At 47.1% G+C, this 12,381-nt stretch overlaps 1 protein-coding gene across 4 annotated transcripts in view; it reads right to left on the bottom strand.

Moving 5' to 3' along the window:
• The window catches only part of BLNK (B cell linker), a 73,764-nt gene that overhangs the window by 28,753 nt on the left and 32,630 nt on the right, over positions 1-12,381 (bottom strand). For 3 of the 4 annotated variants that reach the window (XM_027112157.1, XM_027112155.1, XM_027112158.1), the window contains exons 4-7: positions 8,814-8,854; positions 6,045-6,119; positions 4,140-4,296; positions 1,439-1,602 (exon numbers count right to left, since the gene is read on the bottom strand). In XM_027112157.1, coding sequence (XP_026967958.1) covers positions 1,439-1,602; positions 4,140-4,296; positions 6,045-6,119; positions 8,814-8,854 — 437 coding nt within the window. The remainder of the gene's footprint in view (positions 1-1,438; positions 1,603-4,139; positions 4,297-6,044; positions 6,120-8,813; positions 8,855-12,381) is intronic. The other variant, XM_027112156.1, reaches the window with a different exon arrangement.

The raw sequence follows: 12,381 nt of genomic DNA on the forward strand, positions 1-12,381 counted from the left end.
AGGGTCAAAGCAGGAATTTGAGCTTGGGTGCTGCCTCTATTTTATTTAAAAGTCTCTTTTCCATCTCCTCTTGGGCTACAAATTATTCTAAGGTGGAAATGAAGGTCATTTCACAACATGCTCATAAGCTGTAGGTTTTACCACCTACAGGCATTTAAAAACAAGTTACTTCTGGGGCTTCCCTGGTGGCGCAGTGGTTAAGAATCCGCCTGCCAATGCAGGGGACATGGGTTCGAGCCCTGGTCCAGAAGATCCCACATGCCGCGGAGCAGCTAAAGCCGTGTACCACAACTACTGAGCCTCTGCTCTAGAGCCCATGAGCCACAACTACTGAGCCCGTGTGCCACAACTACTGCAGCCCGCGTGCCTAGAGCCCGTGCTCTGCATCAAGAGAAGCCACCACAATAAGAAGCCGTGCACCGCAACGAAGAGTAGCCCCACTCTCCGCAACTAGAGAAAGCCCGCGCGCAGTAACAAAGACCCAACGCAGCCAAAAATAAATAAATATATACATAAGTAAATTTATAAAAACAAGTTACTTCTTCGAGAAGCTGCAGTAAGATTATGTCGTGATGGTTAAGAGTTGCCTTTAATGTTCTTTTCTTTCTCAGACTGCTACACTTGTAGGGTTGTTCTAATGGCTAAGTTTGAGGGCTTGTCTTTGACTTTATTTAAAATACAAGTACATCTGGGAGCCATAACATACTAGGCTTTATCAGTCATTCCTCCAATAGCCTGAATGGGTTTACCTGTTCATTTTTAAATTGGAACAATTCCATACGGAATAAGACGTGAAAATCTAGGTGCTGGCAGAAGGGAGATTGATGACATAAACCGAGAGTTGGGTCTTGGACAATTGGCAAAGATGGTCCCTGGATACCCAGGACTGGGGAGAGGGAGTGAGAAGCAAGAGCTGCCGAGGGAAGTGAAGGGTCAGCTCCTCCACGGGTTGTGCAGGGTCTTCCTACAGACTAGGGGTCTCCAGTGTATGTCCCACTGCACCCCTCTGCATTTTAGAGGAGAGGGGTGGAGGATCAGAGAGAAAAGAAGGTGGGGGAAAGAAAATGAGGCAGGACAGGGAGAGAAGCAATGGGGAATAAAGAGGGAAATATATTATGGAGGAAAGAGAGGTTTGCAGGAAACTGAGGGACTCTTTCTCGAAGGAATAATAAGAGGGGCACAGCTCCAGTATGGATATATATGCCTGTAGTAAATGAAAGTGCTTAAAATAAGACCATATATGCCATTTTTAAAGAAAACATCCTTTCAGCATAACAGTGGAGAGTTAGAGGGGGCAGGGTGGCTAGTGCCGGCGGGAGAGCAGGGCCTGGAGGAAGGAAGACACGCCTGAGGCCACACTGTCCTGCCCCTCCCCCTATCCGGCCCACATCCTGCCTTCCACTGGGTCTGGGCAGTCTTCTGGACAGAGTTACTTTACCTCATCCTCAAGGAGCTCTTTGGGTCTGGGTGGGACTTGAGGTTTGTGCAGAGAAGTCGGGGCTGGCAGAGTGGCGGCCTGCCTCGCCTTTGCCGAAGGCCAGTTGGGTTTACTGGGAAGGGTCTTGCTGAAGGGCGGAGACTGCCTCTGGCTTGACCGATTGTCTTTGAGAGGAAAAACAACAAGAACAACAAAGCATAAGATGAACGGGTTCTGGATCATTCCCTGGGCGGAAGCCACCGAGATCTAGAAAGTATAAAACCCCCAGCATCTATGTAGCCAACACATTATTAACTGGGGCATTCCCTTAAAGAGTAGAATGACATGTTAGGCAAAGATTTCAACTGCGCATTGACTTACATTATAAAAACCAGGAGAATGTCCTCATCAAAAACATCCTCCTAGGGACTGATGGAGACCCACAGACCCAGGAGAGCAGACAGCCCAAACACTCTGCTAAACAGAGTGGATGGTGACCTTGTGTGTGTGTCGGGGGGGGGGGGGGGGGGTTCGGGGGGGGGCGTTACTCCTCAGTGGTTCACTTTGCTCCATGAAGCCTTAAGGGCAGTGATTCTCAATCCTGCCTACACATAAGAACCACCTGGGAGCTTTAAAAAATGCCAAGGCCCCACTCCAGACATGCAGTTTGGACTTCTGGGGAGGGACCTGGTATTATAAGTTTTAAAATTCCCCAGGTTATTCTAAGGTGTATTCAGGGTTGCAACTACTTATGCGGGTGAACCTATACGTTCCTCCCCTTGATGATGTCCTCGAATCATGGGGAAGTCGTGAGTACCCCCTGGTCCAGGACCGTCCTCACCAGGTGTCAGGGAAGGAGTCCAGGCTCCTGCTCTCCACCCACCAGCGGCACTCCTTTGGGCTGCTTCTTCATTATGTAACCTCTCTGGGACTCATATTCCTCATTTTTAAAATGAGGATCAGAGCTATCCACCTCAGAGAGTTATCGTAGGGATTAGGGAGAAAGCAGCAAGGCAGAGCCGCTGCCTAATATACACAACTAACCTTACCTGCATAATGTGGTGGAGGGCTTAGGCAACAGGGCGTCTACCCGGTTGATCTGCGAGCACACATTCTGACTGATACACTGTAGGAAAATCTTCGCATAGGAGTAAGCTGGTGGGTTCCCCTTCCCGGAACCAGCTCAGGCGCTTACCCTGGCTTCCTGCTCCTTCCTCCTGCTACGGCTGGCCCCTACCTTGGTACAGCTGCCCCTGCCTCTGCCTGGCCCACTCCGCTCTCCTCCCGGCGCCTGCTCCAGCCCTCGGCCCGCGCTTCTGCCTCGCTGAGGGTATGTGGTTAACTTTACACTTGGTGCCTCCTTCTGGTGGCGTAGCTGCGTTCAGGCGCCAAGGCATCTACTTTACTGTGCCTATGACTGTCAGTTTGTGTAGTTTTATTGGCAGCTCTTGGAGTTTACTGAGATTTCTTAATATAAGATTTAAGCCCATCAGAAGGAGCAAAGCATAGAAGACAGGCTTCGAAGAGTATGACCTGGAATGAGCCGCGTAACCGTCCTGAATAGCGGTTTCTTGGTCTGTAAACAGGCCTGATGCAGCCCCTTCCTTCCCAGGGTTGTTGCAATAATTGAACGAGGTCACAAATTTGGTTGCGGTGTGTGGAGCAGAGTGGTAAAGAGCACGGGCTTTGGAGGCTGAAAGGCCCGACTTGCATCCCAGCTCTGCCACTTATAAACCTTGGTCCAGTGAGTTCACTCCTCTGAGCCTCACTTTCCTCCTTTGTGATTATCGAGAAGGTGAAGTAGGCCATGGCTGTAAAGCACTAAGTTGTAAACTGTAAAAAGTCGGGGAGTCTGCCTGTCCTGCTTGCTGCTTAGCATAGCTCCAGCACATAGTAGGTCCTCAACAGATGTGGCATGAAGCAGGGGCAGTACCTGGTACCCTGTAAGGAGGAAGTTATCCTCAGGGATAAGGGACACTAAACCCTTTACACATAGGGATGCTCTGTATGACTCCTAGCCTCACGGTGATCACATGGACACACTCCCCACCTCACCTTGCTGAACTTAGTCACCTGTTAGAATGGAACACAGACTTCTTCTTGGGGGAGGGTGGGGGGGGGCATTAAAAGCTACACTCAGGCCTGGAGGCCACACCTAAGACTCGTCCTTTTAAACAATAAGGCTAATTCCAGGCTTAGAGGGCTTCACTCCTATCCCCTCCCCTTGCCCCTCCCCCCAATTAAAACTCCACTGTCCAGACTCAGTGTATCTGTACAGCCTGCCAGCGTGGGGCTGCGGTGGGAGGGATGGAGGAAGGAGGGGCCTTAGCAGACACTGGGATCCCTGAAGGTCATCCTGGTTCCATACAGCCATCTCAAGAGAAATTCCAGAACCTTGTACGCAGGAAGCCAGAAGAGTAGAAGGGACTAATCTTGGGTTGATTTGTCTGGGGACTATTAGGAATTGAGGTGGGGTGGGGAACCACGTCAGGATGTGCTTGTTTTATCTTTTGCCTGTTTTCAACATTCCCAGTTTAGGGAGGATACCCCCTCCCTTCCCCAAAGGGCAAACTTACCAGCGGGGCCTCCAGTGCCTGTGAGTGACCAGATGACCCACTTGGAGGTGGTGAGAGTGGGAGGTGCCCACCATGCTGCGACCTTGGCCTGCCCCGCTCCCTGCTGCCCTGAAGGCTGAGCGCCCAAGGTCTGGGTGGGGACTCACCTACGTACTCGCCCCTGGTGAAGGGCAGGGCCCGGTGAACTATCCGAGTCTCCTGCTCGGCGGGTGGTGGCTCGTAGCTGTCGTCCCCAGCCTCCTCGGCCGGCAGCACATACATTTCCGAGTCGGAGTGCTCATCTGGGTTTTCATAATCGCTGTCCTGCAAGTACAGATACCATGCTCAGAGCCCCACGCGTGCTTAGGAGGGACGGAGGGACAAGAAAGCAAGGCTGGGAGGGGTCGGCTAACCAGGGTTAGGCAGCTGTTAGCAGCAGCCCTGGGGTTGAAGCCGGGCCTTTTGCCTCCAAAACGTATCACCTGGACTACTATCCTGGGGGAACGCATGGACTACTAACCCCAAGGGTGGCTGAATTCTGTATGTCTGCAAAGAACAGCCAGAGATAAAATATATTTTTGAGATGACAGAAAAAGGACCCAATAAAATAAAATAACCAAATAGGTTTTATTAATCATGAAGGTTGATGGTTGAGGAAAATGTAAGTTTAATAAGAGAGGGTAAGGAGAAGCTCAGGAATAGACACTTCTGAGGAGATAAGGTTTGTTTGTTTTAAACAGAGCTGGACAGTTGCAGGGACAAGGACTTCAAATTGACTCAGAGTCCATTCTCTTTCTTTTTGTTTGTTTTCTTCATATAAATTTTATTTAAGTCCATATTGAAAATACATTGAGCCAGTCTAAAGTTCCAACAGTTCACAAGGAGGGAAGTCTTCCCAGCCACTCAGTTCCTCTCCCTAGAGGCAAACAGAGGGACTAGCTTCTTGTGCGTTTTGTTCAGAGATAGTTTATGTGTGTAGCACACATACATATACTCATGTGGAGGAAATATTTGATTCAGGACTTAAGAGGTCCTCTGACCTCTGTGCCCACTGCCCCCTCACACTGCCTGACATGATGCTCAATCCATACATGATTTTCCGATGAATCTATGATGTACCTGCCTTTTGGCCTGTCTCCTTTCCCTGGCAATTGTGTAACATTGAGGCAGGTATAGCGTTTCCTTCATTGCTGTATCCTCAGGGCCCGTGACAGGGCCAGCACATGAGAGATACTCAGGATGTTTGGAACAAATGAAGGAATCAGTGAGCGAGCGCTGTGCTTTCCTCCTCAGTCCATAGGGAGATGCGGGAGAGGAGAGGAAGAGGGTGAAGAGTGGGATAAGGAAAGAGAAAGGAGGCTGAAAATAGAGCTTTTCCCGAGGTGGCTGGAGGAGTCGGGGGAGACAGAATAAAAGGAGGAAGGAGCCCAAAGGAGGGTGCTTGTCCTTACCCTGGCATGGGGGAGCCAGGAAGGGACAGGGAGAGGGGGGAGGTAAGAAAATTCCTGTAGGGGGCATTTTCCCAAACCCCTAGGTCAGAAATAGCAAATGGGAATATGAAATTAGGCTGAATAAAGTAATGATAATAGTAATGATTATTATTATCACTAACATTTCTATGCACTGTATACCTCATTGACCCCTCATCACAATCATATGAGATAGTTTTTTTAAAAGTCCCATTTTGCACTTGAGGAAACTGAGGCCCAGAGGAGTTGAGTAATTTAAGCCTGCGGTCTGTGCTCTGGGGAAGCCAAAGACTGTTCCCAGGCTGGAGGCCTGGGGGGTGGAGTGGGGGTGAAAGGGGGGGCCGGGGGAGGCTTAACAAAGCAAGACCCTGGCTTCCCAAGCCAGGGACTCTCTTCATCCAGGCCAAGGACCCAATTAGTGCTGCTGCGGCATCCCAGGGAGACGTCAGTATGAGCACTGAGAAGCAGTTGCTTTAATAGACATTCAGAAAGTGAAAGAACCAGTGGGCAGCCAGACACATGTGCCTGAGTGGGGGACGGTTTGGGCACCCCACTTTGTTTCAGTTTTCGTGGAGCAGGGACTGGCTTCCTAGACTTAATTACCTGGAGGCTGAGGATCAGTGTGCATCCCGGGGAGGAGTCTGGAGTCCTTGCAGCCCCTCCGGCACAGCAGTCTGACTGAGAGGACCAGGTTGGCAGAGGTGGCAGAGAAGGTAGAAAAAGAGAGATCCCACGTCAGCTGTTCCTGGCAGCCGTCCTCTGACACTGGGCTGCCTACCAGACTGTGCCCCCATGAGGACCAGACTGAGACTATATACAGGGCCCAGCATGGGACCTGCTGCAGGGTAGGTGCACACCCAGCATACTTGGAATGAATGAATGCGCTGAGCTGCTGCCTGGGCTCTGAAGGGACTGAGGAGGAGGGAATGGACGCTCAGGAAGTGCTGAACTGGCCCTTCATTTGGGAAGTCTTTTCTGTGGGAGATGCACCACAAGCCCCTCCTACTTCAAGCACAGTAGAATGTGTTGAATGCCTTTTCATCAAGAGAATTAAAAGGGAATCTATTCAAACTTCTGAGAGTTTAAAAAAATCCCCTCCCCCCAAATTATTCTAAATTATGACAAACAAACTTCTTTTGTTAATTAATTAATTAATTAATCCATTCATTCATTCAATACTTGAGGAAGTACAATACTTTGGACAGTCTAAAGGGAACTTTGAAGAAGGGAATGTGTAATCAGACAAAAATCTTCTCAAATTGTCCATTTCTTCATGCATGTAACCAATATTTATTGAGCACCTACTATGTGCCAGCCATCATGCTTGACTCAGAGCACAGTCCCTGGCCTCATAGTGCTTGTATGCTAGCATGGGAGACCAACAACAAACAAATAGTGAATAATAAATAAGTAAATAATCAAACAGATAAAATAGATATGCCTGGTCATAGATGCACTGAGGGAATGATCAGGTTCCTGAGACAGAGAGCAAAGGGAGGAGGGATTCTGTCTTGGAGAGGGGTGCTGGAAAGGCCTTCCTGGTGAGAAGCAGACACTTAAGCCAAGCCTGAAGTACAAGAAGGAGCCGACCAAGTGAAGAAGGATGGGGATACCCTGGTTTCTCCTTTCTTCCGCTCTTCCTTCACCTGCCCAAGGACCATGAGTCTGAAATTGCTGAGTTAGGCAGGACCTCGACCTGCTGTAGGGACTGAGGGCAGGCCTGTGTGCCCGGGCTGGGATGAGCAACCCCTGCTGAGGGGGTGCAGGGAAGGCTAGACATGGCTGCAGGGGTCAGATTCCATCAGGTCTGGAGGCTTTAGCAACAAGCCTGGATTTCATTCTATGTACCAAGGGAATCCAATAAGGTAAAAATTGCGAGTGAATGTTCAATCAGTCCTTACTATAGCTGGTACCTTCATTTTGGTTGTTTAACTCTGGGGACACAAGTCATTCCCTCCTCTTCAGGCTGATTTTATTTTGTGTTTGCTAGGTCCCCACCTTGTCTTCTTTCAGCCAGCGAGCTCAGTTTTCTCGGTTGCCTGGGGGAGGTTGGTCCAGCGTCTTAACTTTGCTTCCGATGTGGCCCTGTGTGTGTGTGCCTCCAGCAGGGGGCGCAGCTGCAGTGCTTCTGAGGGATCAGTGCTGCTGGGCCCTGGGAGGCTCTCCATGCCTAGGTGACCCACAGTGAGGCCACCTCACTCCTTCTTTACAAAAATATTTTCTCTGCAGTTGAAACGGGAGGAACTTCCGTCTCCTGATACTCTGAATAAACCCCAGGTGATGTACACAGTGCAGAGCTGGGCTCAGGCTCAATTCTGGGCACTGGACAGGAGTCCTGGGTTCTCATCCTACTGGGTCACTGAGTCATTGAGAGATGGTCGGCAAGTCATTTTCAGGCTCTTGGCTTCAGTTTCCTTATGGGGTATGTGGTTGTGTGGAGGCCCTCTTGGATCCCTTGCAGATATAAAGCTCACAGACTGGAGCAGCCTAACATTCTGCATGAATCTGATATGTGAGGAATAATCATTGTACAGAAAAGTTTTTAGGATGTCTTGTCTCTATAAGATTCAGGCCCAAAGAGAAGTGGCCCCTGGGGCCCTGTGGATTGCAGAGCCATCTTGAAGAGGTTCACAATTAATTCTGACACACCACTCCAATGTCATCATGGTCAGGGAGAGCCCTCGCCATCTGTGGCCCCCAGAGTCCGTTCATATCTTCTTGGTCACAGCAAGCCCCTTGAGTTTTAAAAGTCTGCTTCTGAGATCTGAGAGCCTGGGTTTGAATTTTGGAATTGCAAGTTACTTAAACTCTCCATGTCTTGGTTTCTTCACCTGTAAAACGCGCAGGGCTGATGTCCAAACTGTTTAAGAACAAATCCAGCCCAGGTACTGACCGTGACCTTAAGGAGTGTCCTGGAGACTCCCCGATGTGCCAAGCATTCACTCTCTAGTTTGTTTAGGGCTCCTGGCAAGGACCAAGCAGTGAGGGGGCACTGCGGAATTCAGGGCAGAGGCATTTGCCAACTGAGGTGGAAATATTCAAGCATTTTAACATCTGTTTTGGCTGTGCTGATGAGTACTCTGAATACCAGCAGAAAATGGGGATAAGAATGCCTACTCATAGGGCTGTCATGAGGATTACATGAGGGAATAAGTAGGAAGCTCCTAGCCTGGCACATGATGGTGCTTGCTCAAGTCAGCCGTTGTGAGGTTATTGCTGCCCTCCCTATAGGTGACCCTTCCAGCCCAGCCATCTCCCCTCTGTGATGGGCAGCTGACCACCAGCGTGTCATTCAGAAACAAGTCTTTATAAAGGCCTCTCAGGGGCCCTGGTGGAAATGATACCCTTCTAGTCCCAGGAACAAATACTTACAAAGTCATCTGACCACTGCTCCTCTTCGTCAGCTGGCCTCTCTGAAATGGCATATGGGAAGCAGAATGCACAAACATAAGTCTCAGCTGACCAGCTCCACCCTGTCCACAAGCACCCCGAACCTGCCTTCTCTGCCTTTGAGCCACCAGCTCCTATCTACTAGGCTTGAACGGTTATTACAGTCATCTCATGTTCATTCCTTTCAAATCCTTTTTTTGTTTGTTTTTTTAAAGTCAGTTCTCAGAGGGAAGTTTATAGCTATACAAGCCTACCTCAAGAAACAAGAAAAATCTCAAATAAACAATCTAACCTTACACCTAAAGGAACTAGAAAAAGAAGAACAAACAAAACCCAAAGTTAGCAGAAGGAAAGAAATCATAAAGATCAGAGCAGAAATAAATGAAATAGAAACAAAGAAAACAATAGCAAAGATCAATAAAACTAAAAGCTGGTTCTTTGAGGAGATAAACAAAATTGATAAACCATTAAGCAGACTCATCAAGAAAAAAAGGGAGAAGACTCAAATCAATAAAATTAGAAATGAAAAAGGAGAAGTTACAACAGACACTGCAGAAATACAAAGCATCCTAAGAGACTACTACAAGCAACTCTATGCCAATCAAATGGACAACCTGGAAGAAATGGACAAATTCTTAGAAAGGTATAACCTCCCAAGACTGAACCAGGAAGAAATAGAAAATATGAACAGACCAATCACAAGTAATGAAATTGAAACTGTGATTAAAAGTCTTCCCACAAACAAAAGTACAGGACCAGATGGCTTCACAGGTGAATTCTATCAAACGTTTAGAAAAGAGCTAACACCCATCCTTCTCAAACTCTTCCAAAAAATTGCGGAGGACGGAACACACCCAAACTCATTCTATGAAGCCACCATCACCCTGATACCAAAACCAGACAAAGATACTACAAAAAAAGAAAATTACAGACCAATATCACTGATGAATATAGATGCAAAAATCCTCAACAAAATACTAGCAAACAGAATCCAACAACACGTTAAAAGGATCATACACCATGATCAAGTGGGATTTATCCCAGGGATGCAAGGATTCTTCAATATATGCAAATCAATCAATGTGATACACCATATTAACAAACTGAAGAATAAAAACCATATGATCATCTCAATAGATGCAGAAAAAGCTTTTGACAAAATTCAACACCTATTTATGATAAAAACTCTCCAGAAAGTGGGCATAGAGGGAACCTACTTCAACATAATAAAGGCCATATATGACAAACTCACAGCAAACATCATTCTCAATGGTGAAAAACTGAAAGCATTTCCTCTAAGTTCAGGAACCAGACAAGGATGTCCACTCTCACCACTATTATTCAACATAGTTTTGGAAGTCCTAGCCATGGCAATCAGAGAAGAAAACGAAATAAAAGGAATACAAATTGGAAAAGAAGAAGTAAAACTGTCATTGTTTGCAGATGACATGATACTCTACATAGAGAATCCTAAAGATGCCACCAGAAAACTGCTAGAGTTAATCAATGAATTTGGTAAAGTGGCCCGATACAAAATTAATACACAGAAATCTCTTGCATTCCTATACACTAATGATGAAAAATCTGAAAGAGAAATTAAGGAAACTCCCATTTACCATTGCAACAAAAAGAATAAAATACCTAGGAATAAACCTACCTAGGGAGACAAAACACCTGTATGCAGAACACTGTAAGACACTGATGAAAGAAATTAAAGATGATACCAACAGATGGAGAGATATACCGTGTTCTTGGATTGGAAGAATCAATATTGTGAAAATGACTATACTACACAAAGCAATCTACAGATTCAATGCAATCCCTATCAAATTACCAATGGCATTTTTACAGAACTAGAACAAAAAATCTTAAAATTTGTATGGAGACACAAAAGACCCCAAATAGCCAAAGCAGTCTTGAGGGAAAAAAACAGAGCTGGAGGAATCAGACTCCCTTACTTCAGACTATACTACAAAGCTACAGTAATCAAGACAATATGGTAGTGGCACAAAAACAGAAATACAGATCAATGGAACAGGATAGAAAGCCCAGAGATAAACCCACACACCTATGGTCAACTAATCTGTGACAAAGGAGGCAAGGATATACAATGGAGAAAAGACAGTCTCTTCAATAAGTGGTGCTGGGAAAACTGGACAGCTACATGTAAAAGAATGAAATTAGAACACTCCCTAACACCATACACAAAAATAAACTAAAAATGGACTTCCAAGTGCATGCTCTGAACCCCAGCGTCATGCTGCCTCATGTCCTTGGGCTCCAGGGTGCAGGCACTGTCTTAGGCTCCACAGGGTGTATAAAGTTGGATGTGACAGGTCTTAGGTAGCTTATGATCTTGAAGAATAAAATAGGTTTGGATTATGACAGTCAAGGAGACTATTAGACCCCTTTCCCACCAAAACACGTTTAGAGTATGAGAAGCTTAGCGTCAATCCCATCACATACACTGACCTCAGAGTCTAAATACAATTCACTCAATGAGACACAGGTTCAGATGGCAGAGTGGGTCTGATGACTGCACCATAAAGCATCCCATCTTCCCTCCCACCCCACTGAGCAGCCATGGCTAGAAGGCCTGGTGGATGGTCCCTGAATCCCCCAGAACCTCAGTGGAAGCTTTTCTTGCCATTTCTATCCCCTGCCACAGCAGACCACTGACTCCTGAACCAGGGGGAGTCCACAGAGGCACAAGGAAAAGAATTATGGAGCTGAAGCGCGGCCAGAAGCAAGTCTTTGGATCAAGGTGGCCGGGTTTTAAGCAGTGGCATCAACAGCGCCCTCTCTCAGGAGAAACGTGATAGAGGCTCTAAGAAGGAGCTTCATTCTACACGTCAAACGTGAGTAAAACCTTGACATTAACAGAAAATAATTCTTATGAAATTATTCTCTAGGTTGACTTATACCAAATTATAGTGTATTCTGATCATTAGGTTTGCCAAGAAACTCTAGAAGAGTAGGTGAACAAGTCCTCTTCCCAATATGCCAATACTGGAACAGTGGGGGAAGAAATTTCTAATACCTTAAGTTTGGGGATAACTGAAGGTCAAAACGTAAGGCAGCAAGATGTTTTTGTTTCAATCATTTACAATAGAAACCTTTATAAAATGCTTTTATAAGACACACTTCCCTGCCTTGGTTCACTCCTGTTCTCAGTCAGGCAGGGTCCACTTTCTGATTAGCTACTGGTGAAAGCGGTTGCAGCCATCGTCTAACTAGTTTTCCTGTCTCCATTATCCTTCCTCTTCAATTCATCCTCCCGACCGTTTCTGGCTATTTTCTTAAAATAAAGGTTGGGGGCTTCCCTGGTGGCGCAGTGGTTGAGAGTCTGCCTGTCGCGGCAGGGGATACAAGTTCGTACCCCAGTCCAGGAGGATCCCACATGCCGCGGAGCGGCTGGGCCCGTGAGCCATGGCCGCTGAGCCTGCGCGTCCAGAGCCTGTGCTCCGCAACGGGAGAGGCCACAACAGTGAGAGGCCCGCACCGCAAAAAAAAATAAAATAAAATACGGCATTGTTTCTCATCATCAAAA

The sequence above is a fragment of the Aethalodelphis obliquidens genome, unplaced genomic scaffold (assembly GCF_003676395.1).
Source record: "Aethalodelphis obliquidens isolate GAN/ISIS:26980383/991018 unplaced genomic scaffold, ASM367639v1 scaffold11, whole genome shotgun sequence".
NCBI classification, from domain to species: Eukaryota; Metazoa; Chordata; class Mammalia; order Artiodactyla; family Delphinidae; genus Aethalodelphis; species Aethalodelphis obliquidens.